Source organism: Xenopus laevis, chromosome 8L (genome assembly GCF_017654675.1).
Source record: "Xenopus laevis strain J_2021 chromosome 8L, Xenopus_laevis_v10.1, whole genome shotgun sequence".
Taxonomy (NCBI): domain Eukaryota; kingdom Metazoa; phylum Chordata; class Amphibia; order Anura; family Pipidae; genus Xenopus; species Xenopus laevis.
Window position 1 is genome coordinate 90920128 of NC_054385.1, and position 26064 is coordinate 90946191.

At 39.5% G+C, this 26064-nt stretch overlaps 1 protein-coding gene across 1 annotated transcript; it reads left to right on the top strand.

The window, feature by feature from the left end:
• The first annotated feature begins 693 nt into the window (after positions 1 to 693).
• On the top strand, positions 694 to 22443 carry adss1.L (adenylosuccinate synthase 1 L homeolog). Its single transcript, NM_001096543.1, is given in 13 exon segments — positions 694 to 913; positions 12504 to 12606; positions 14756 to 14818; positions 15493 to 15543; positions 16669 to 16735; positions 17231 to 17338; positions 17861 to 17942; positions 18019 to 18145; positions 19724 to 19878; positions 20069 to 20193; positions 20577 to 20674; positions 21182 to 21331; positions 22191 to 22443. Coding segments are annotated over 13 exon segments (1365 nt in total). The 5' UTR covers positions 694 to 730; the 3' UTR covers positions 22244 to 22443.
• Positions 22444 to 26064: the final 3621 nt, after the last annotated feature.

Consider the following 26064-nt stretch of genomic DNA (forward strand, 5'->3'; position numbering starts at 1 on the left):
AATTTTGTCTTTAGCACATTTCGCTGTTTAGTAAACCATGCGTTAATTTGTACGTAGCGTTATTTTCAGCGAATGCGATAACTGGCGAACAATTATTCTTGCGCAAGAAAATTCGCAAATTTATATTTACCGCAGGTTAGTAAACTGGCGATAACATATTTGGCGAAAATTCTGTCTATATATTGTGCGAATATTTTTAACGCACTTTAGTAAACAGACCCCAGAATCCCTTTAAAGTTTAATGTTCCAGTCTCAGTGTTTGAGTCTGGCAGCTCAGAGGTTCAGGTGCAAATTGCTACATTTAGTTGATCCAAACACTACATGACACACAGGCTGCTGGAGAGCGCATTTCTCACTCAAAAACAAAAATTACTAATTCAGTGCATTTATAAGATTGAAAAACTCAGGAGAAAAGAAATAGGTAGATAATGTCTCCTGGTGCAGTATAACCAATGCCGTTATATTTTACCACACCCCTATAGAGAATTATATCAAAAATAAGTTCTACCCATAACCAGGGCATATTGTGCCTTTAAACTCACCCTGTCCTGCTCCCACCCCTTGACTTTTCATTTTTAGCAGTGCTGCTCCCCCTGCTCAGTGCTCCTTCCCTCCTCCTCTGCCCCCTCCCTGCCTCCTCCTGTCTCTGCCCTTAGTCTCTCTGTCTCTCTCTCTCTCTCTGTCTGTCAGTCCCGAGTCTTGTCAGAAGAAAGTAGGGCAGCATCCGGGCATGTCAGGCACCAGGGCATCCAATGATCGCAGCTCACACCCTGGAGCCGGGGGGCACAAGAGACCTCGGTACGATGTGGGGAACAAAGTCACTGTGATCCTCGGGGCGCAGTGGGGAGATGAGGGCAAAGGGAAGGTGGTCGACCTCCTGGCTACGGACTCTGACATTATCTGCAGGTGCCAGGTAAGTCCTGTACTTGCAATTCTCATTATATAGGTTGTCTGTGTCATTCTTAACATATGTTTGGACTTGAGTGTGGTTCCTGAGTGATACTGAGTGCCCTGCTGTGTGCCACTTGTTGTGTGTGCTGCTGGGTATCATGTGTGTGTCAGAGATGTCAATGGGTTATGTAACTGTGCTACTAGTCCTGTCAGGGAAGCCTTAGTCCCACTGAGTGCCACTCTCTCTTACTGGCCACCTACAACCAATACCAGATTGTATCACCCATGTTTCCACAGCCATAAAGTATATTGTCTGTTTTTTGTTTCTTTTTGTGGGACTGAACTGTAGTTTCCACTGACACTATTGTCAGTTCATAGATGTTCAGGCTGCATCTGTTGCTGAGCTGTTATGTGCCCACAGGTTGGACATGCCAGGTTTACTCACAATAGCTAGAGACTGGTAATTACCGGGCAAACAAACAGGCAAAGCACTCACAGTTGCCACAACACAGTTGTCAGTGAGGGAGATGCAGACCCCACCACAACCACTGAAACTTTTTTCACTGACTCCTGAGTCAGATAATATTTGAAGGATAGAGGAATTCTCATAGATGGGGGTCACTGACCCCAACAGTCCATAAGTGATTGCTGTGTGAGGCTACAATTTTATTGTTATTGTTACTTTTTATAAGCTATCTCCATAATAGATAGCTGCTGCAATACCAAACTGGAAAGCTTCTGAAAATGAAGCTAAATAACTGAAAAACCACATAAAATAAAAAAAATGAAGGCCAACTGCAAATTATCTCCGAATATTAATGTCTAGACTCTACATCATACTAAAATATAACATAAAAGATAAATTACCCCTAAAATAAAATGGATTGTCCTCTACTGAACATGGTGTGTCCGAACCCCCTTGTTATCTTTTCTTCTACAGAAGTTTAGACATCATCTCATAGTGGAATCACCCATGCTTTAATATAATAGTGTTACACTTTTGTCTTCCTTAGGCTTGTGCGATTCAGGTAGGTAGCTGGTATTTGCAAGCAGAAAATAGATTTACCATTTCCTAAAGGAGGTCAGTTGACTGCTTTCTCCACAGATAAACAAATCTTCTAGTTATCTTCTAGTGTTTGGGTACCCAACATTTTATACCCTTGAACCAAATTCAAATGTAAAGAGATTTAAGGAGCAACACAATGATGAAATAAAGTTCCTGGGGTGCTAAATAAAGGCTGTGTTTGGCTATTAGGTAGCCCCATGTGGGGACTGGCAGCCTACAAGAGGCTCTGTTTAGCTGTACATCTGGTTTTTATGCTGCCAAAACTCCAAGCCAGGAATTCAAAAATAAGCACCTACTTTGAGGCCACTAGGAGCAATATCCAAGGGGTTGGAGAGTAACATGTTGCTCACAAGCTGCTGATTGGGGATCGCTGTTCAAGTCTAACAGAAAACTAGTCAAACTAATCATGCTGACCTTGACTAAGTTTGAACTGTCAGTACCAGGGGAGCAGGAGATGTTTCCTCGAGAAGATCGCTAGTATTACTTGAAGGCCAATGGCATATGTGGTGGCATTTTTCACCTTTATAAAAGAAGGACCCGATTTGAGATGTCATTCAGTGATTTATTATGTGCCTGCAGATGAGCTCCTGCCATCAGCTATACTTATTGGTCATAAAGAGTGAAAAATGAAAGCCAGTGTAGTACCTTATAAACATATTCGTATTTGGCCATGCCCAAAAGTCACAGACTTTACTTATCTTGGTTCTTGCTACACCCCATACCAAGCCCAGTGCATTCTTTAATGGTATGTTCCAGTAAATGCCTACCCAAGGACTCCCACTACAGTGTAGACTCCCTGTTTACTCATGTCCTTCTGTGACTCCAGGCTGAGCATCGGCCTTTGTCTGCCTGTGTTTTCTCTTTGTTTTCTTCGTTTTTCCTGAATCTTCACTGACAGTGAGAGTGGGTATAGGCGCAGAAACAGGGAAGTATGCATTTGTCTGCTGATATGCACTGTGTGTGTGTGCACATAGGCCGACCCTGTGCCAGTCAGTGCAAATATAGGAGATATGCAAGAGGACAGAAAGGCAGCACTCGGGTTAAAAAGAAGGTGGTTTATTGCAACAGGTCGCAACTCCCTTAATCGTAGGCTAAGGGAGTCAATTTATCATTGACGATTAAGGGAGTTGCTCCCGAAATGCGTCAGGTGATATTGGTTTGTGACCTGTTGCAATAAACCACAATCTTTTTAACTGGAGTGCCGCCTTTCTATCCTCTTCCATATCTTATCACAGTGGGAACGCTGGTGGCAGAGCACCCGGTACACCAAAATGGAGCTGCACTAAGTAGAACACACAGGGGGTGAGTCTGGATTGGCCAAAACATTTTTTTTACTTTGCAAATATAGGAGAGAACAGATGGGAGTGCATCGGATTTTCTCTGCCTGACACATGGGTGTCTTAACTGCCACTGCCCTATGATGGGGAAAAGCACAAAATGTCCCTGACGGCTGATTACTACTCCTAATACTGCTGCTGAATGTAAAGTATTTAAAGAGTGGTGACAAGCTAACTTCAGTGCCAGTTACTCTCACTTTTGCATTTTGGCACCTGCCAATAACTGTTTGTGTGTATTCAGTAGTATAAGAAGCAGAGATGGAAAGATAGACAGACAGGGGCATTTTAACTGTTGCTGTTCTTCTCATGATCAGAAGGCTTAAAACACCATTTGTATCATTAGCCTGAAAGTACTTCTAGCCATCTCTGTTGTCGAGGCAACTTCTCCTGGCTCTGTGGTAGTTACGGTCAGGCTTACTTTTTATTTACGTTTGTTTTTGTTGTTTTTTGCAGTTTGTGTTGTTACTAGAGTTGCCATGGTGGTATCTGAGTAATTTAAGACACTTATAATGACAGAACCTTAACCGTGACTCAGACCTTGCAATAAACTCCACTTGAAAAGGTCCATTCGATCTAAAAATACATACAGCTGAGCCCTTAGGATGCTGTAATTAATACAAGAGCCGGCGCTTTCTGCCTCCCTGCTCCCCCAGTGTGATGTAACAGGTGCTAGACTCGCTTTAGTCTATGGCCTGTCCATTGTGTGCATTTCATTCTCACTTCATACCCGCGCCACAGGGGGCTTTGCACAAAGGTAGACTACAATCAGAAAGATTAATTATGTCAAATTGTCCTAAAAAGAACATCATATTTTCTAACGCCTCACTCCTGGTTTAAGAGTACAACATTATTGTATTCTTTAGCATTCAAATGTCCTTCTGTGCATCATTTTTATGGATTTCTATACAGTGGAACCTCAATTTTAAATATCCTGAAATGTTTCTGGAATTTTACACTGTGTGGTCCAACTAACATATAATGCATAAAGCATTTTCCCCAGATTTTACACCATTTTTTCTGTTCCCCTGAAAAACATAAAAGTGGGGTTCTTGTGCAATTAAAGAGTTGTAAATTTTTGAATCTACATTATTTACCTTAACCATATGATTTATAAAGTGCCCCCACCAGTAGCCAGAATAAGGCTGTGAAATCTTAGATGCCGACAAAGCAATGACATAGTTATTATTATTATTATTAACATGTATTTATATAGCACCAACATATTTCGCAGCGCTCTATTTAAGATACTTAATCTGACCAATCAGCAAGTGAATTTCTGATACAAATAGCCACTGGGAATTGGTGTGTTGCAAATCATCAGTCAGGTAATTTTCCTATACCTGTCATATCATGTGCTATGTGGAGCTCTGACAAAATTGTGCACCTTCAGTTGGGACTTGAACTGAAAATATTTGACAATCACTGCCGTTGCTAGGGTTGCCACCTAGCTTGGAATCCTCAGGAATAACCAGTAAAATATCAGCCAAAACAAGGGCCGATAATAGAAATTGACCAGCAATGTATTATATTGAAAAGTGGCAACCCTTGCCTTGGCATCTGCTAAAACTGAAGTTTTGCTGCTACTTTATCCATCTAAAGAGGAGTTGGACGGGGAGGTTAAGGGCCCACTGGGGCTTCCAATTCAGGGGATCACACACCCCCTGAGCCCCCCTGTTACACCCCCCACCCTCCACACACCTTGTTTTCCTCTTGCTGCGCAATCAGGGCCAAGGCAGGAGGTCAGGGTCTTGTTTTTTTCCCAGGGTCCCGCCAACACAGTCTGACCCTGATCTAAAGAAAGTCTTCTGAAATCAGTGCAGTAGACATTTGGTTATGAGCCATTAAGATGTAGTTCTACTATTTAGTGAGATAAATACCAATCAATCCAACATGTTGGAAGCGCCAAAATGATGTCATAGCAGATGTCAGTAGATCCAGGGCAGGTTGGGGGCCATTAACATCTCTTATACTGCCACTGTCACATAACAATCAGAGCTTCTACACCAGTTCTTTCCCCTAAATTCCATTTGGGAAACTGGCCTTGCACACCTCAAGAGTATGAAGTACATGTATGCAGCATTATTATAACGCCCATTCATAGATTACACAGTGTTCTGCTGCAGTAGGATTGGTAACAAATTCACCTTGAAGAAATGCAAAATTTTCAGTTTTATATAAAAAGTATTTTACTTCAGTTTTTATGACCATTCAACTGACTTTTATGGCACTAGAGCTTCTTTTCCTGTGATAAAAATGGAAGTGGTTGACCATGTAATTCTTAGAAGCTTTATATTATGTATGATCCTTGGCCTGCTACCACCCGAAGCAGTAGATCCTGTGCTGCTTTCCACCATGGAAGTTTCAGCTTGGCTTATGGCTTAAACATCCTTGGTAGCCACTAAAGATATCAGCAGGAATCATTTACTGGTTGTCTGTTTGAAAGCAAACATCTGAATGGTTACTGTGGGTTACTAGACCTATTGCAAAGCTTGAGAATTTTAATACATTACCCCTTATATCATTAAGGACTAGGACATATGTGTAGTTTTCCACAATCCACAAAAAACACTGATGATCGTCCATGGGTTGCTTACTAATTATGGAAAGTAGCCACAGACCAATAACTAATGCTTTAAATGCACTGTTGCATGTTTTGGGGTGATAATCATCTATTTAGAACTACTTACACCCCACAATAAGAAATAATCTGTGGTTAATGCACTGCATGTTTTACTCTGTCTTCATTATTTTATTATTTGCCCGTTTTATTAAATAAAATGTAATTGCATGAGCAAAAGTGATTAGTTTGAAATAGCATTGTAGAAAGTAGTATCTTGTAAAAATACAAATCTCTATATATCTATAAAATATCATACGATCATAGCCGAGTCTGTTTGCTATTTAAAGTTGCAGTCTGCTGTGTGTAACCCGGAGGTCAGCCCTGCCCCAAGCAATATAAAAATACAGTTGGAGAAGGTCAGGTTTTAGATTACATGCACTGGTATAGAATAGAACACAGGATCTTCATCTGTCGGAAAACAATATTTAAAGCAGAACATGATGGATATGTGACAAACATCAAAGGGCTTCTTGGTTATGACTTAAGCATTTCTTACACTTTTCAGCAAATATATATGCATTATTATTCTGTATTTACATATCACTAACATATTCTGCAGTACTTTAGAAAAAAATCTACTATCATTCCTTGACCCAGTGAAGTTTATAAACCAAAGTTGGCCATACATGTACCACTCCCATACTGCTTGGTTACAGATAAGATGTGATTGTACAATTGTACCATCCCTTTTTAAAGGGATACTGTCATAGAGAAACAAGTTTTATTTTTAAAATGCATGAGTTAATAGTGCTGCTTCAGCAGTATTCTGCACTGAAACCTGTTTTTTAAAAGAGCAGACAGTTTTTTATAGGTAATTTTGATATTAAAATTTAGTATGGGGCTAGATATGATGTCCTTTTCCCAGGTGCCCCCAACCATGTGTCTTCCAACCCCAACTATCAGCAGCCTATCAACAGAACAGTGGGCAGCTAACTCCCTGGAGGAGATAGTGACTCCATTGGCTAGCTGCACTGCTGCTACCGTCCTGAATTTTAGCAAGTTGGTGAACAGGCAAAACTGCCTATACTGCCTCCTAATAATTTAGCGTGGCTTTTGGCATTTCTCTTCCAGCTAAAATACACTATGGAAATTACACACATGGAAAATGGAATTACGGATATGGACATTATGGGTCAATCACAAACACATACAGTTGTGCATTATTTCTTGAGGCCTTTATTGTATCTGTCATTATCACATATCCTTTTAGGGTATGAACTTACATGTTTACATAAATAAATCACTTTTGGAATCAAGCTGTACTTTCAGCAGCGTTCCTAGAGGGGGGCGGGCCCTGGTGCGTGATGCGCAGCCGGGCCCCGCCCCACTCCGTACGGTGCGCTGCCGGGTTGATTTCAGTGGCGTGTGGCGCTGCCGGGGGGCCCTGAAGGGGTGCAGGCCCTGGCCCGCTCGCACCCCCTGCTCCCCCGGTAGTGCAGCCACTGTGTACTTTCTGTGGGTGAATGGGTATCAAGCTACTTTTGGCAGCTGTAATAAAAACTCACCCTGGTGGTCTAGTGGTGCGGCGGGGACGCACACCGTGCAATCGGCGGGGATGCCTGCTGCTCCTCTTCTCTGGCTCCTTCCTAGTGCGTGACACACGCACTTCGGGATTTTGTAGGCGCATGCGCACTAGCGTAATGACGTCAGCGCGCAATGGAGCGAAATTCAAAAGCTATTTAGGGCTGCGAGACCTTGCCTGTGATAGGAGTTTATTCCTGGTGCTTCCTGAGCTTTGCTAATTCCGTTTTGAACCTGTCTTGATTCCTGTTGTGACCCCTGCCTGGCTTTTGACTATTCTGACCTCTGGATCCTGACCCTTGCTTGAATACCGACTACTTCTTCTGATTAACCCTCTGATTGACTTCCTGGTTTGACCCTTGCCTGCCTGACTACGTTTATTCTCTGCCTGCCCCGACCCGGCCTGATCTGACTACTCTATTGCCTAACGCCTTGTACTACGACCTTCTGTCCAAAGACTTTGCTTTACAGTCGTGCCCCTCTACCTATCCAGAACCCTCATCTTGCACCTCTCGTTTAAGTCCAGGTGGCATCCAAGTAAGCCGAGGGCTCCTCCCGAGGCCCAAAGACAGTCACACTACTGGTGAAGCACGAGCTGAGACCAGGGTGCCTGGTGTTCGTTCTGGTGTTGGGTGCCGACCGTGACAGCAGCAGTCTGTATTCTTAGGTATTCTTGATAGTCCAGTGAAAAGGCACCATTGCAATATGACACACACACACACACATATATTGTACAAATCCTGATATGATTACTTGAAAGGTTCAATAGTGACTTGAAGCTGGGTCATAGGGATTCTATAATTGTTATTGCAGACTTCAGAGGTGATGCTATTTTTTTCATGAGCCTTATTTCATCGATTTATTGAGGGCTTCTTGGTCATAATAGAAAGGTGCTGTGTAGTTAATATATAAACTTAGCTGTTTCATTCTCTTGGATAAAGTCCCAAGATGGGATGCAAGCCTAAAGCTAGACATGATCCTATATAGTAACTGGTGTCCTTTGCAGCTAGACATGATGCCATTTGTGCCCTTGTCATTCAAACCACATACAATTAGATTTTACCAGTTCCTGGATCTGTTCCCATTGGGTGTTTCTCCTAATTGTTTGTTATATCTGATTTCTCTACTTCTTAATCTAATATTTTGGAGTTTACAAACCTTTTAATGGCTTCACAGATGGAATAACCAGAAGACTCATCAAGCAGGAATGACACAGCACATGCAGCCTAAGGAAACCATTCAGTAAAGACCTCAAATGTTGGCAGTGAAACATTAGGTTGATTGGACTGGACAAATATTCTCTGTCTCTACTCTCAGTCCTGTTTTGTTTGTTGCAACTGGTGAAACTGCTCTGTTAGCTCCTGTTGTCTTTTCCATGTTGAGTCATTTTCCACACTTAATCCTATAGATTGCCTCCCACTAATGTCTGTCAAGGATAATGTGGTTAATGTTTATAGCGAATGAAGGATCAACCTCATTAATTCCACAACTGTGAATTTAGGACTATGGCACACCAAGGTTTCTGATCACTGCAGTAGTCTACTGGCAATCAAACATTGTTGACTGCATCGGGTCAATAATGGAAATAGTCTAGTTCCCTGCCACATGTTGGACTCAATGAATGAGCTTTAATAGATGTCTTTGTCCATTCTGTGGTTTAAAGCCTTATTATGCAAGCAAATCTGGTTAGACAAAGGTTCACATTGACCCTGTCAAAGCAGCCAGTTGTATACCTATTTTAGATCAACGTGTAAATCCTTTTCCACATTCATGTTGCCCTATGATTTATGGTAGATGGATTAAAATAGTCTAGTAGTTCACCAGTTTATAAGAATAAGAAGATAGTAAAGTTGGGGTTATTATCCTTCAAATAGGCACGCCATAGTAGGAAGCACAAAAGCGTCAAGAATGTAATTGTAGACTGTTGCTTTAAGGCTTGTTTTCCATGAAACCAGGGGCCATAACTGAAACCCTGGAAAAAGGCCCCACTATTATGCATTCAGGCAGGTATATTTGTCCTGGCCTCTGTCTAATTCAAAACATTCTGTCAGAATACCTGGTAGTTAAGTACCATTTATTGGTCCAGAGGATGAGTTCCCACTGCTCCAAAGTCCAATGTCAGTTGCTTTTACAACAATCCAGCTGAAGCTTGACACATGGTGACCTTAGGTTTCTTTGCCTCGGATCACCAATAAAAACCCAGTGCTTCCTACAAGAAACTCTTATGCTGACATGGTTCTGGAGACAGTTTTGAACTTAGCAGTTAGGACATGTAATTGTAAATGGATTGTCTGGATACTTTTGCCCATATAGCATTTATTGCCCTACAATGCAATATTCCTTGTGATGTAAGATACATGCAGGTGTTAGGCCCATATCTACTTGCTTTGCTTTGATTATTTGCAGATGGACTAAAATACTTATTAATAACCCTAAAAGGGAATTGTTTGTATAGGGAGTTAAAGATATATCTAGACATTAAGGTGGTAATTTATCAAAGGTCGAGTTTGTGATGTTTGTGAGGTTTTTTCTACCTCGAATAAATTCACAACTCGACTGTTTGCTTATTTATGAACAAACCCTGCTCTGATGAAGCGCCCAATAACACAAAACGTGTCAGGAGAGAGTGGCTGACATGAGGTAGGCAAATGGGGGGTTGATAGTGCTTTGTGGCATGTTACAAAGAAAATGGTTTGTGAATGAATTACAGTATGTAATGACTATGGTTACGGTTGAATTGCAATAAATGTTATATGTGAGATACTGTGCATGTTTTGAATTTATATTGCATATATGGTTTGGACCTGTTGCACAGTTCTCGCTGTAGGATAGTACATATCCCAATCATCTAAAATGTATATGTATGAAAAAACCCAAATATAAAAAAACTTGATTCAATGCAATCGGGGGAAAAAACTCGAATACCTTGAATTTATTATGTCTATATGCTAAAAATACAGTGAATACCTCAATGTATTGAATTATCATGCGCAAACCACCATAAAAAAAACTGAAAATCGGGAAGGCAAAAAATATCTTCAAATGGTTAAAGGGACCTCTGCCATTGACTTCTACATGACAGGGGTATTTGGGCATTAAGCATTACCCTCAAAAAACTCACACTTTTCGAGAGAACACAACTCGACCTTTAATAAATAACCCCCTAGGTAATCAACAATAATCACCAGTAATCCTTAGCAACTGCCTTATCTCCCAGCTTCATAGGGGACCCTTGGGGAGTAAATATTCTTTGTTCATTGCAGGATAACTATATATTGGCCGTGAGCTGTTGATAAACCCCTCAGATAATAAAATAAACGTGGGATTGCTTGATAATAGACATTGTAGTCCCTGACTAATGCTCAGGTCTATTTATCTGGACGCCCCTTGCGAATTTGATCAAATCACTTGCATTGTGAGCAATATAGATTGTAAGCTCTGTAGGGATGAATATACATGTACTTCTTTAAGTCAGTAGCATTATGTGTGGGTATATAAAATGATATGAGGCTGGGCATGCCAGTGGTTTCCTGAGACTCTGAAATTTCCACTGACACTGGCTGGGAAGAGCTACCAAGGCTGAGTAACTATTTTAGGAAAGGGAGATTCAATAGCTGTTTATAGTTCAGACAGACTAGTGTATCATCATGTACTTTCTTCTTGATAAACACACCAGTGACCATGAGAAAGCATCTTAAACGTTAAAGGGAAAGTGTCATTACGATTTAGTTGAGCTTCTGTTTCATGATTAATGATGATGCTTCTGTTTCTTTTACAGAGCTCCCAGTTTCTTACTTACTGGGCCACGTAACAGTAGACTTGATCCATGCCAGTCAACATTTTACAATTTCAAAATTTGGGCAATTCCTAACCTTCATCTGAAGCATTAAAGAGATAGTATGCACTAATTTACACTTTATTGGGGGCATGTCTATGCAGACATATATAGTTCTTAGTAAAGCTGGTAGGACGATGCTAAAAGTATTAGTTCTGGAATACCAAAGTCTGCAAATGACTGATAGATGTAGCATTGCCACTTTATAGCTCTAATAAAAGCCACATATTGAATCCACATCCTGTATCCTTAATTAGCAATTAGTTCAGTTGTAGACTGCAATGATTTTCAATGTGGCTGGATTTAAAAGCTCACATGGCAACTTTAGATAAGGAACAATCGGCACACTTTTCTACCTTCCAACACTCCCCTTTAAAAGGGCTACTTGAGTGCTAAAATGCATTTTTTGTGGTTTCTGAAATATTAACAGTTTTAGACTGCAAATGCCAGGCTTTTGGGTCAGCAGCTCTGTTGAGAGTATCAGCAAACTCAGGGATAACTGCATAAATGGAGTATAATCAGGGTCACTAATATTCTCATGAACATTTTCTAGTTTATGTAGTGCAGGAAGAAATTCAAAATACAGCCAGACAGGTATGGGATCCATTATCCAGAAAGCTCTGAATGGCTGTCTCCCATAGACTCCATTTTTCCCAAATAATCCACATTTTTTACAATTATTTCCTTTTTCTCTGTATTAATAAATCACTACCTTGTACTTGATCCAAACGAAGATATAATTAATCCTTATTGAAAGTTAAACAGACTCAGTGTCGGACTGGCCCGGCGGGACACCGGGAAAAAACCCGGTGGGCCCCGACCCTCGTGGGCCCCCGCCAGGCCAGGCCCCCTCCCCCGATGCTTGTTTTTTGAAAAAAAAAAAAGATCTTCGTCGATGCGCAGTGTGCGCATGCGTGCAGACGCATCGCCGTGCGCGCATGCACACAGAGGAGGCCACCGTGTGCGCATGCATACTGAAGGGCGCCGCACGGCGCGTTGCAGCAGGGGGACGGGGGCCTGTAGGGGGGCCCTGGACTGGAGTCCCGGTGGGCCCCGGGCCCCCAGTCCGACCCTGAACAGACTATTGGGTTTATTTAATATTTTCACTATTTTCCAGTAGATTTAAGGTATGAAGATACGTTATCTGGAAAACCCCAGGTCCTGAATTTATTACCATCTTGCTGCCAATCTATTAAACAGGCATTTAGTAACATTACTACATTCTCTTTGTAGGGAGGAAATAATGCTGGCCATACTGTGGTGGTAGAAGGAAAAGAATATGACTTCCATCTTTTTCCAAGTGGCATTATCAACCCCAAAGCCATTTCCTTCATTGGTAAGTATATGTGTCTTGTTCCCTAGAGATGTTCACAGCCCTTTCAAGTAGCTGCCTCACTTCCTGCACCCTCGCCTCTCATTCTTAGGGGCTGATTTATAAAAGTGTGACATTAGAGCTCGTCTCAGTAAAATCCGCCAGGTCACTTTAAATTTCTAGGCATATTTATCAAATGGTAAACTCCAACTTTCACCCATTGATAAATATACCCTAAATATCCCATAGAAATGAATAGTGTGGGGGAATTTTACTGTGATGAGCTCTAATTTTCACACTTTGATAAATCTGCCCTATAGTATCCCTCTCATTATTCCCACTGTACTGTGAATTTGTTTGATCTTTTTTCTTGCTTTTGTTGGTATGTATATTATATGCAGTTCTTCTTCACTGAGGCCTATTTGGCTTTTTAGGTCCATTAGTTTCTTATAGATGAGTACATCCAGAGCTACTTGATGTGGTGATCAATGGCTATTCAGCAACTGTATCCACTTCAAGCATATTGTTGCTTTTCCACCTTTATTATACTGACATCTAGTGGCGAAATGCAGAGAAGCTTTGTCTGTAGGCGTTATAGGGCATTATGTCAGTATTTTCACTTTATCTTGTTCTAGGAATTTTAACCCCCAAATGGAATCAGCAATAACTCATTCAGTCTCTTTATGTCTTGCTATTAAATGTTGTAATTACCAGCTTGCACACCCTGGCTCTCCGTGTCGTAAATTGCCCGGTGCCTGGCCGAGAAGGCTTCGGAATCACCCGAAACGTTGCATCTCGCAAATAAAACACAGCAAGGGTTGTCCCTGCTTGCAATTAACACCTGTGTGCCGGTTACATTTATTCACTTGCTATTAAATGTTACACAATTTCAATGTGTACATTTTATTGGCGTCTGCTCTGTGAGTTACAGGATTGCGCAGCTGGACACATTAGACACATTTTCATGCACATCAAAGAGTTGGAGTAACCATTTAACTCCATCTCCTGAATATGACATTTTTATCACCAGCAAAATGGAATAAATAATGCCTAATAATTGAATATATTGGATTTGCCCAAGATTCACCTTGGATAATAGATATTTGCTGTGCCAAATGTGCAAAAGGATTTAAGCTTATGTTTCTCAAGATATTATTGCTCACACCTCAAAAAGAACCTTCCCAATGGTGCATGCGGTGCTCTGAGCAGGTGTCTGACTATCTGATATCCAGACTCACTGCCCAGTGGCTGATCTGAGCTACTGGCCCTCAGGGATAACTACGGACTTCATAAGCACCAACTGGATTTTCACCTGATGGATATCAGGTCTCAAATACAAGCCTGTCGTGTGCCAAACCTGTAGCTAATCTGAAACGCTGTCCAAACCATCTCACATGCTGGGAAAGAATATTTGCTGATAGTGCCATTAACATCAGGGGATTGACTATATCTCCACCTGTGAAAGAGCTCTTGTGTGCCTTTAGATTAGAAAAGGATGCTGCTAGAGACTGTAGTTCCCACAGCTGGAGGATTACATTTTGATATCTAGAGTCAATACATTTTCTGTTTCTCATCTATCTATAAAATCTAAACATTAAATACAAATACCAGTGTAACAAAGCTTGACAGTACTAGTTTAATGAGCTAACAAATGGATCCTGGAGGCCTTACAAACCCGCCAAACTATCCTCTGCAGTGGAGCACTTGGATGGGCGTTATGGTTTATTGTGCCATTACTTGAACATACAAGCTGTTTAGTTAATGGGATTTTACAGTAAAAAAGCTCAGACTTTATCCTCCGTTAGTAAGAAATCTATAAAGGCAGCTATTAGGCAATTCCCCCAGTGAGCATATATCTGTGCTTTCTGATAACAAATATAGCCGTCCTGCATTTCCCACACTGCATATTAATAGTGAGGTTGGTTCTTACAGAAGCTGGTTCATATATTACGCACGCTATGACCCTTGTGGGATTTAATGTGAAGCCTTCCATGAAATAAATGTATTGCGCTGCTATTTTGGGATGGAGCTGAAATACATATTTTTACACTCTGTGCAGCGGTAGCCCTTGGATTGACTCTTACTAACAAGGGTTCCTTAGCATTGCATAAAGATATAGCCTGTGGAATTCTGACATTGTGACAAATATTCTCTTCTGTATGTGTCCCTGCAGGTAACGGGGTAGTCATACATCTGCCAGGCCTGTTTGAAGAAGCAGATAAAAATGAAAAGAAAGGTATGTCGAGATGATTCTTTCCTCCTTTTTTTTTGAGGTGACCTCGGAATCACCACAGTTTTATTGCTGAATACTTGTATTTCATTGTCTCTGTCAGGAATATCTGATACAGGCATCAGCAGCATCTGTTTACTCTGTCTACCTGTGGAAGCACAGAGGCCCCAGTCTGTTGCTAATAATTCTTTAGTAAGAACTGTACAGTAACCCTGTTGCATTAAGGGGGAACTATCACTACTAAAAAAATTGGAATCTGTGTTTTTGTAAAAAAAAAAAAAAGTTAAGTCTCCATAATGTCTATTACTAGTGACTGTTACAATGCCCACCGGTGCATAGGGCTAATGGCTTCCTCTGCCTGCTAAAATGTTTTATTTAAGTACAAGGTAAAGGTGAACTTCCCCTTTAAAGCACAAATGATTGTATCCAGATGGATATAATTGCCAGATGCAATGATGCAAGGTGAGCTCCATGGTTAGTGTCTCCTTACCAGGGTAACTTTAAGGATTGAATCTCCTTTTTTCCAAACTGAGGCATCTGCTCTTTTCCTATAGGATTGATAATGTAATTGCCTCATGGCCCCTATAGAAAAATTCTAGAAATGCCCCTGTGTGCGATACGTTTATTGTGTCCCTTCCATTATATGTGTAGATTATTCTAAGGTGACATCTGTTCAACAGGTTTAAAAGATTGGGAAAAAAGGCTAATTATATCTGACCGAGCACATATTGGTAAGTATGGAAATCATTAATTTGTAATACTAATCTTCCCACAGCTTGTGACCAGTTCTTACTTGAACACCAGTGATCCATTATTATTGACACTGGGGGTAATTTATAAACAGTGGGCAAATAGCTTTTTTCAGTGCTCAACCTGTAGCTGTCTGAAAAAAGCTAATCACTGATTGGTTGCTATGGTTTACTGCCCAGGTGGAAATTTGCCCACTGTTTATAAATGAGCCCCACTTTGTCTCCTTCTTATTAAAGTGCTGTGAGCATGTTCTTCCATTGCTTAATGCCAAAAGTGTGGACATAGAGCCATGGATATTTTGAAACAAATTTAGTTACTTTTGCCAAGCATACACAATGTCATGGAAACTCAAGCAAAGGTGACTTGACATCAGTTTTGCCCATGCTGGCATTAACTTGTTTCCTATAGGCAGCACAATGAAGCAGTTTCAGATTGTTACTTGTTTTGAGTGTGAAAAGAATGTGGCAGGCAACCCTGTTCAGAGTATGCATCACCCACACCAGCACCCAGTACATGTCATTTGTGTGCTGCAGCTCAACACTCCATGTCCATTGAAGGGATAGTGTTACCAAGGGTTCTCCCACAGTGACATTATATCTAACTTCATCTGAGGGGGATCTTTAAGCCCTTTCTCAAACTTGTCTTCTTCTTCTCAGCTTACATACGATGCCTTGTTCTTAAATGTCTTAACCTCGTCCCATAGTCCTGCTACTGAGTTCTAATTCAATCTCATACAGTGATCAAAGGACTTGACCTAGTTTCCATGGAGCATGGGCAGCTCAAAGTAATATGTATACTTAATATCCAGGCATTAGCAGCAAGAGGAACATACCCCTGTGTTTGTTCATGGTCTGTAGAAGTAGAGATTCCATAAAGCCATAGCAACATAGGCATTCCCCTGTACTCACCACTATCCTGCAGAAAACAAATATACGTAACCTTTGGTGATCCAGATGTTGAAGAACTTCAACATCCCACTTCCAACTCACTTCAGTAAGGTTCCCCTATGCCCCATGCTATTCATATTTATTGTTACATATTACAGTTTCTTAACAGATGCAGACTTCTTTCTTTCCTTGTTTCACTGTTTCTTCTCTTCTGTGCAGTATTTGATTTCCACCAGGCTGTTGATGGCCTTCAGGAGGTGCAGCGACAAGCACAGGAGGGGAAAAAGTAATTATAAAACAACACCTTCTTGCTGTTAGTAATTTTTTTAGTATGTGAAGATAGTAACGTTCATCATATTGTGGTGTAGACTGTTAGAAGAGGATGAAATTTATAATGCAAAATAGATAGTAACCTATATCAATCAATCAGATGTTAGCTTTTACAGAAAGTACAGAAACCCTTACTGCAAGTGGAGACAACGCTCTCTGCACAATGTGCACCCTTCAGCCCACCCTGTAGTCAGAGTGCAGAAGAATTAAGCATGGAGGGGTGGCATTAGGTCTGCTGTCTCCTATGGATATAGGACTGAGGAGGCCCTGGTTCATAGCCTTACTGGTGCTGAAATGGGCTCTAAGGGGATTCATAGGAATATCTTGCTGGTCACATCATTGAAGGGACAGGGAGAAGAATTTGGACCCTAGTAACTGACACTTAATAGAGCATTTTCTGTAACCATTCATGTGATTATGAAATAGTAATACTGGACCTTTTTTTCATTAGCATTGGCACTACAAAAAAAGGAATTGGACCAACATATTCATCCAAAGCTTCGCGGACTGGCCTCCGAATTTGTGACCTGCTTTCTGACTTTGATGAATTCTCAGCAAGGTTGGGTATTGATACAGGACTGTTATATTGTTTTAAGCAATGCAGAGCATAATTTTTTTGTCAATATTTTTAAAACTGGAAGTGTAACCTTTCTGTTATAAAAGCGAGTCTTACAAATGTATAAAGGGGAATTGATTTCCTCTATAAATATGGAGATACCACAGAGAAACAGAATGTTTTAAAAATATTACTCATTTACTCTGGGCTCAGGATCCCCATCACTGATAGGCTGCCAGTAAAGCAAAGATGGTTGTAACTTTGAGGGACCCTACAATGGAGTTTCATATTAGATCTTGGACAGTGTTAAGAGCATGGACAATTTGTTACGTAGAAGTGAATCTATTTGTAACTGCTTAGAAAGTTCCAGATGAGAGGTCAGACCATCGTAAATTAAGTAACTCCGCAACTGATATGTGTTATTATAGGTTCCATTGTCTAAAAATGTTCTATATTCAAACCTTTTTGTTTGGCTAGATACATTTAACTGTTCATGTGGCATTGTGTTTTTTTAACATTTAACAGATTTAAAAACCTGGCACATCAGCACCAGTCTATGTTCAGTAATCTAGAAGTAGATGTAGAAGGACAATTGAAGAAGCTGAAGGTAACGTAACTAGTGGCAGTGGACCTATGTACATTTAGGCGTTTAGTATTAACATGCCTCTGCTTTAACATTTCAGATGTATGCTGAAAAAATACGGCCCATGGTACGGGATGGTGTGTACTTCATGTATGAGGCTCTTCATGGCTCTCCCAAAAAGATTTTAGTGGAGGGAGCTAATGCTGCTTTACTGGACATTGATTTTGGTTAGTAGGAAATTATGTAAGGGATCTATTCCTTCTGTGGATATATCAGCTGAAGCTGAAATAAGTAACATATAAATTTTATGGCATGTTTCAGCATGTAGGTTTTCACAACTGGCAGAACATAAAGAGGGTTGTCTCTCCAGTGTTTTGGCAGGCTGGAGGAAATTGTTTTATTTTCAGTCCTAGTTCTGTGCTGTCATTAAATATATAGTTATGTGCACAGTTGGGAGACTTGACAAAGAGTGACAGCACACTGACAGGAGTGTAAGACACGTATCTTTATGATAACTGCCAGGCACCTTGTTGCATTCTGTCACTCATCTAATCTAATAGAAGAGGAGACCTCCTGCTATTACTTGTGACAGCAATCAGCATGCAAGTCAACTATGAATTACAGTATCTGAAATGATAGTGTTATACTAAAGGCTCATTTAGTGAGTCTGTATGTCAATATCAAAAGCTGACAAGAGTAAATCAGATTGCCATACAAGAGCTGTAGTTTAGTCATCCATCTTGTTTGCTAAGAAATATATATTATAGAACCGTTTTATACATCCTCAGTCCTAAAGCTATGGTCAGTGTTGGACTGGGCCCCTAGGGCCTACTAGAGAATCTGACAACCATAGTAATCCCTCACAGCAATTAGATATAGCTGGTGCAGTGTTGGACTGGGACACCACGGGCCCACCCAAAAACCTTAGACCAGGGGCCCACCAAAAAACTTTAGACCAGGGGCCCACTCTCAGTACTATTATTCTTCCTCTATTCACTCAACCTCTATTCTCCTAGTATCTTTTCTTTACATACTATAATCCACTATTCCATCTATTTAGCATCTTTTTCTCATAGAAATAGTGAATGACCATAAAATAGGCTAAATGTTTAGCAGCATGAGGGCCCACTGACACCTGGGCCCACCAGGACTTTTCCTGGTATCCCAGTGGGCCAGTCCGACACTGAGCTGGTTATACATTTTACAGGTCCTGTAGAGGACTATGGTGGAATTAAAAAGATTGATTAAAAAGGTTGATGACAATTGTCCCTGGGTAGGGTCCACCCTAATATCATATGGTACTCTGGCAGGCCAACTTGACTCTGACTATGGCAGAGCTATAACTTCAGCCACCACAAACAAAGCCTGCTCCATTTATGGGCATGTAAAATGAAAATCACGGGGGGAGCCTATTTGTCTCCTATGCCCACCCCGTTCCCCAAGTCTTTGCTCCTCTTGACTTAAAAATGCTTGGGCCTTAGGTATACTTCCAACAGCACCAACATTTTCTGCCTCTTCCCAGCGGGAGACTGTGGACATGTGCAGTATAGCTGTCCAGGATTATGTGCTTGACAATATAATAAGGAACAATTAGGAGCATACATTTTTCAGCAAAGTGGTTCCCCTGCTTTGGTAAGGGCAAAAGGATGATAGACACCCCCAGTGATTTTTACTTTCCTTTAGATTGTCTGACTCAGCTTCATTGTTAGAAGGTCAGTTTCCAAACAAACTCATGGGATGGAATGGCTTTTCTCATGAGACATGGTGCTGTGGTCCACTCACGCAATCTCTTTTATTGTTTGCAGGAACTTACCCTTTTGTGACATCCTCAAACTGTACAGTCGGCGGTGTCTGTACTGGACTTGGTATCCCCCCACAAAATGTCGGGGACGTTTATGGTGTGGTTAAGGCCTATACTACAAGAGTGGGAATTGGAGCCTTTCCAACTGAACAAATAAATGTTGGTATTCAGAAACAAACATAATTGGTGTTCAATGTACAGCTATTAGACACCTTTATTTAAAATGTCAGATCCTTTGAGATTGCTTTCTTTCTTTTCTTTCTTCCCCTATACAATATATTTTTTTTTATAATACTTAACAGTGAATCATTCTTGCAATTTTCAAGTCTTGTGTCTCATTCATTCCCAGGAAATTGGTAATATTCTTCAGACCAGAGGCCACGAATGGGGAGTCACAACAGGAAGGAAGCGGAGATGTGGGTGGCTGGACCTGGTTATTCTTCGATATGCTCATATGATTAATGGCTTCACTGCGTAAGTTTGATGTTGGTTATGTCTGCTTTTATCTGTCATCTTAAATAATAGAGGAAACACATTTGTTTATAGAAGAAAAAATCCTTTCTAAGGACATTAGAAGCTTTGTAACCTGCATAGCTTAGTATTAGTGCATTATATCACGCAAATTATGTAATTTATAGTGGTTGTCTTTTTTATTTAGAAAAGTGTTTTCTATAGGTTATTATATTTGCCATTATTATTTTATATGTACCACCATTTAAAACCAAGTGATTTGTGTATTTATTTTGCAAACAGCAGAAATAATAACGATACAAATCAGAAACACCATACTGTTTATAATGTGTATATATTACAGAGATGTGGGTTTGGTACATTTGGTACTTTTTTTTTTTTTTTAGCTTGGCGCTTACAAAGTTGGATATTTTGGATGTATTGGATGAAATGAAAATTGGTGTGGCTTACAGGCTGAATGGAAAGAGAATTCCATATTTTCCAGGTGGGTCAAAAGAATTAAAATCCCTTTTATCATACACACAGCATTAATCATTATGAAATGATCAAATGCAGTGCTGTAGAATACAATATAATATAGATAAAATAGCATAGCTTATTATATATGAGCATGGTCACTACTTGCCACCATACATATGTTTGGAATATGGTTCCTGGATTGGGACAGAATTATTATTGGGCTCATTGCTCTGCTCTGTTGGTCCCAAGAATGTTTTCTTTCCCGACTACTGTTGATTATACTTAAAGGAGTATTGAATTTTTAGAATAAAGATTATATTATTCTAAAATATTTTTCTAACAGCTTTTTTTGTGGGCTTTGAATGATTTAAGTTAATCTTTTTGCAGCTTTAAACACTGGGTTGCATAATAGGCTTCTCAACAAATGGTGTGGATATTAGGCACAATGACCTCCCCTCCGGTTTTCTATAACATTTCTGAGTCTAAAAAAAGTTTTCTAATTTGGTGTCTGCTTCCAACTTGCACTTTACAGCAAACCAGGAGATTCTACAGAAGGTAGAAGTAGAGTACGAGGTCATGCCAGGTTGGAAGAGTGATACAACTGGAGCCCGGAAATGGGAGGATCTTCCTACAAGAGCACAAAATTACATCAGATTTGTGGAGAACCACATAGGAGTGCCAGGTGAGATTTATCTTAGTGATTCGAGGCAAAATATGTATGTCAGTATGACAGGATTCTTTGATTGGACAAATTATCAGCTGGTTTGGTTGTCTTTAAAAACATATAGGTCCCTTTTAAAAACAGAACCAAAGAGCCCTGATTATTGTGTTTCTATGTAAGTCTCAGCACCCTATAGTTAATGAGCACATACTGTACTGCTATTTAGAGATATTGAGGCCTTTTGAGGCTCCTTTCCAAAAAAAAAAAAACAGCTTCCCATAAATAATCACTGCCTACTGTTTGACATGATGTATACATGATAGCAAAACACGCCTGAATATGAAGACACTCTTAGGGGCAGATTTATCAAGGGTCAAATTTCGATTTTGAAAAACTTCGACATTTGAATTCAAAAAGACCAACCGAAATTAAATTGAATTTTTTTTTTGGCCAAATAGGTCCGTTTTCGATCGAATAGGTCTGTTTTAGATTGAATCGTATGAATCGAAGTTTTTCCCCCCAACAAAAACTTTGATTTTTCAAAGTCCACCGATTGACTCCAAATAGGTTCTATGAGGTCCCCCATAGGCTTAAACTCCAATTCAGCAGATTTTAGATGGCGAATGGTCGAGGTCAATTTTTTAAAGAGACAGTACATGATCAATTTGTAATTTTTTTCAAATTCGAATCTAATTTGGACAATTCCCTAGTCAAAGTACACAAAAATTAGCTCGCAATTCAAATTTTTTTTAATTTGAATTTTTACTTTGACCTTTGATAAATCTGCCCCTAAATATAAGCCTCTACTTTTTATTTGTTAAGGTAAAGAAAATGAGTATTGATTGACACCACATGTTTTTGTCTTCATCTCTATTTGCAGTTAAATGGGTTGGAGTCGGAAAATCAAGAGAGTCGATGATTGAATTGTTTTAAAGCACAATCTAGTATCTCACATGCATCCTCAGCGCCATTTCTTATTGATTCCAGGAGCTGCTGTGTACCTTGACAGATGCTGTGGTAAATAATTAAAACAGTACAGTAGATGGCCGAGTCAGCACTGCCTCACTATAATAAACCTGCGTCACACAAATACAGGGAAAACCAAGAATAAACTAAATAAAATTGGATTGAAATGAAAATGATTGTGTTTATTTTAGGGCCATATAGAAACAAGACTGGGTGCTAGGCATACAGTGATGAATTATTAAACATACACAAACATGCAATATAAATACAAGAAATTGTACCCACAAGTACATTTATTGTTCTCCTTTGAATAGTAATGTTCTGCTCTTTGTTGGTACGTGTACACAGTAATACTTAGTGGATGAATACTATTGTTAAGTGGTAGGAACAGCCTATGTAATAAAAAAACTGTGATTTCACTACATTCTGAATCTCTGGGTGAAACATGAGACAGGAATGTTGTGTTGCTGTAGTGAGGGAGGTTTGCTGATGCTGCCAATGGAAAAGCTCAGACTTTCCATTGACTTTCTCTTTGATCTCCTGCACTAACACCAGAAAAAATACAACGTTTTTGAAATTTAATTAAAATACGAGGCTTTTTGGATTTTTACTTTTGTAACAATTGTAAATAACAATTGTAACTATTTAAGATAAGCAAGGGTAGAACTGAGACTAGCAGTTTAAAGGGCAATTCACTTTCATTAGCAAAACTGTTATAACATAAAACATTTCACTAAAACTCCCCGAAATATGTTCAACCTTTCACAACCTTGAAGAGGAGGAAGTAGCAGCACTGGGGGATCAGGGGCGGTTACAGGGAAAAGAAAGTGTTGTAAAGTGTTGCATAACTTGTTGGAGGTACATAAATAATACTGATATTGCTAAACATTCAACCCTACACCAGTATTTTCTGATACTCAACCAAACCTGTTATAAAGGCTTTATTTTAATCGGCATATACTGTAAAAGGGGATAAACATCCATGGTAAAAAAAAATATGATTTTATTGTTTGTCTTTTTCCGAAGCCTTTCTGGGCTCTGGCTCAAATATAAAATGTCTTTGAGGTGCGACCAGAAAACTGTCACATTCTGTGGCCCAGAGCTTTAAGGTTACGTGATGGGTTTGCATTTGATTTCAGCCCAGTCTGAATACTGCATAAAGTTCTGGCATTCATCCCAATCCCATTCTAAATCCTGTACTGAAGGCATTCCTTGTCAAATGCCATCACAAATTAGCATTTGTCAGGTAACTTTGATCACACAATTTAACAGAACTTTTGTATTACATACAGGCCTAGTTATCATACTATGTACAACATTGGAGAAAAACATCACCGCTGATGTTGCCCATAGCAACCAATCAGCTATTTCAAAAAATATTTCAAAAGTCACCTACAAGTTAGAAAACAAAAGCAAAAATCTGATTGTTTGCTATGGGCAGGCCTGGACTGGCAATCTGAGGGGCTGCTATAAGGTCCCATAGAAAGTCAGTATTTAGTGGGCTGGTGGGGCCTCTATGTGGGCTGAGTGGGCCTCTGTGTACCTGAAATGCCAGGGCCTAATTTAATTCTCAGTCCAGACCTGGCTATGGGCAACACCATTGGTGATGATTTTCTCCAATGTTTTACACAGCATGATAAATAAGTCCCTAAAATACCACTATTTAAAAATATAAGGATATTAGAAGTCACTTCATGGTACCATGACATGTATTAATCAGTCTGGGCCTCTTGGCTTATATGGTCACGTAACTCACAAGCGATTTTCAATATTCTTACATTTTTAAACTAGAAGGGTACATTATTCCCTACATCAGGGTTAGGATAGAGGCACATTGTACTCATGGGAAAAACACACTACTTTCTAGGTGTGCTTGTAAGCGTTAATAATCATCCACATGTTACTGAAAAAAAAGCAGAGGTTAACCTTTAAATTAACTTTTAGTATGATGTAGAGAGCGATATTCTGAGACAACTTGCAATTGGTTTTCATTTTTTATTATTTGTGTTTTTTGAGCTATTTAGCAGCTTTCCAGTTTGCAATTACATCCATTTGGTTGCTGGGGTGCAAATTTCCCTAGCAGCCATGCATTGATTTGAATAAGAGACTGGAATATGATTAGGAGAGGGACTGAATAGAAAGATGAGTAATACAAAGTAGCAATAACAATACATTTGTAGCCTTTTTTATTGGATGTTTACAAATACTCAAAATAAAATTAAAACTGGGTTAAGTTTTATCACATATAATATATACTGATTCAAAGGTAATCCAGGTAAACAATAGAGACTGAGTTTGTTTTTAGATGGGGTCAGTGACAGCCATTTGAAAGCTGGAAAGAGTCAGAGAAAGAAGGCTAATAATTTAAAAAAACTATGAAAAATATTAAATATTCAAAAGGATATTGTGATACTAAACTCTATAGTTAGTATAGGTATGGGTATATAGAATTTGTGTGAAAGTATGGAGGGGTGTGTGTATGGATGCTGGGTTTTCATTTGGAGGGGTTGAACTTGATGGACTTTGTCTTTTTTCAACCCGATTTAACTATGTAACTATGTAAATAAATGTCAATTGAAATTGCTTAGAATTGGCCCTTCTATAACATAATAAAAGTTAACTGCTTCATAGGAAAAAGACAAAAGAACCCCCTTCTTTATTGATTGTAAAGTGTTGAAGATTTGCTAGAAGAATCTATCTTAAAATTTTACAAAAAACTAAATAGTTGTACCACGTGTTGGTGTTTCAGTTTATATAGTGAATAAAGTGCCCCCTCTTGTAAATGATAAAGATATTATAAGTTACCAAGGAGTTTCATATTTTTATACAGGTCATGGAACTCCGTGGTGACTCCTAATATCCTCATATTTTGCAACAGGGTGTATTTATTTATTATAATACATAAGTTTTAGTGAGTCGTGTGACAAAAATGACATCACTACTCACTGTTTATAACTGATGACATCAGTACTCACCATTTATAAGGATATACTTTACAAGATATTCAAGTCTTTTGTGTATTATAGCTTAATTAATTTATTATCTCAAAATGTGCCCTCCTAAATGATGTTTAATTCATTTGAAACCATGTACTTAATTAAAGTGCTAGTGCAATAAATTAGATTAGTTGATTTATCTTGTTAGTGATTAAAGTAGCACAGTGCTATATCAGTAAATAAGCAGTAAGAATGAATTATAAGCTTGTGTATCATTTACAATTGATTACCTTTAACTTCAATTTGTGTAGATACAAAGTAATTAAGTGACCAATTGATAAATTGTAAAGTACTATTGTGCCAATGGTATTAATCTTAATTCATCTAGTAATATTATAGAAATTGCTCTGATTTCTTAGGTAAATCAGAAAATGAAAGAGAAGTCCCGTTAAAACGGTCTCATTTTTGCTACCTTCGGGACCCCACAAAGATGGAGAAGTCAGGGCTTCTGGGACTGTGGTCTCAAAGTTCAATTTTCTAACGAAGGGCAAAACCAGACGTGGCGTTTTTACGCTGCGTTTTTAAAAAAGCTCCGCCAGGCGTAAATACGCATAAACTGCACTACCACTGAAACTAATGGAAAACGCAAATCACACAGGGCGCTTGCAAGCCGAAATCCGCCACAGGATGCCAGTATTAGCGTTTTTTCAGCAGAAACACCAATACATCAAGAAACTACCAAATCAATAGACTCTATGGGATCTGCACGTTTGAAACCACACTTTCTGTAAATACGCAGCGTATTTTAAATATGGCGTCCAAATTCCCAATGAGAACAATGAGAAGTGCATG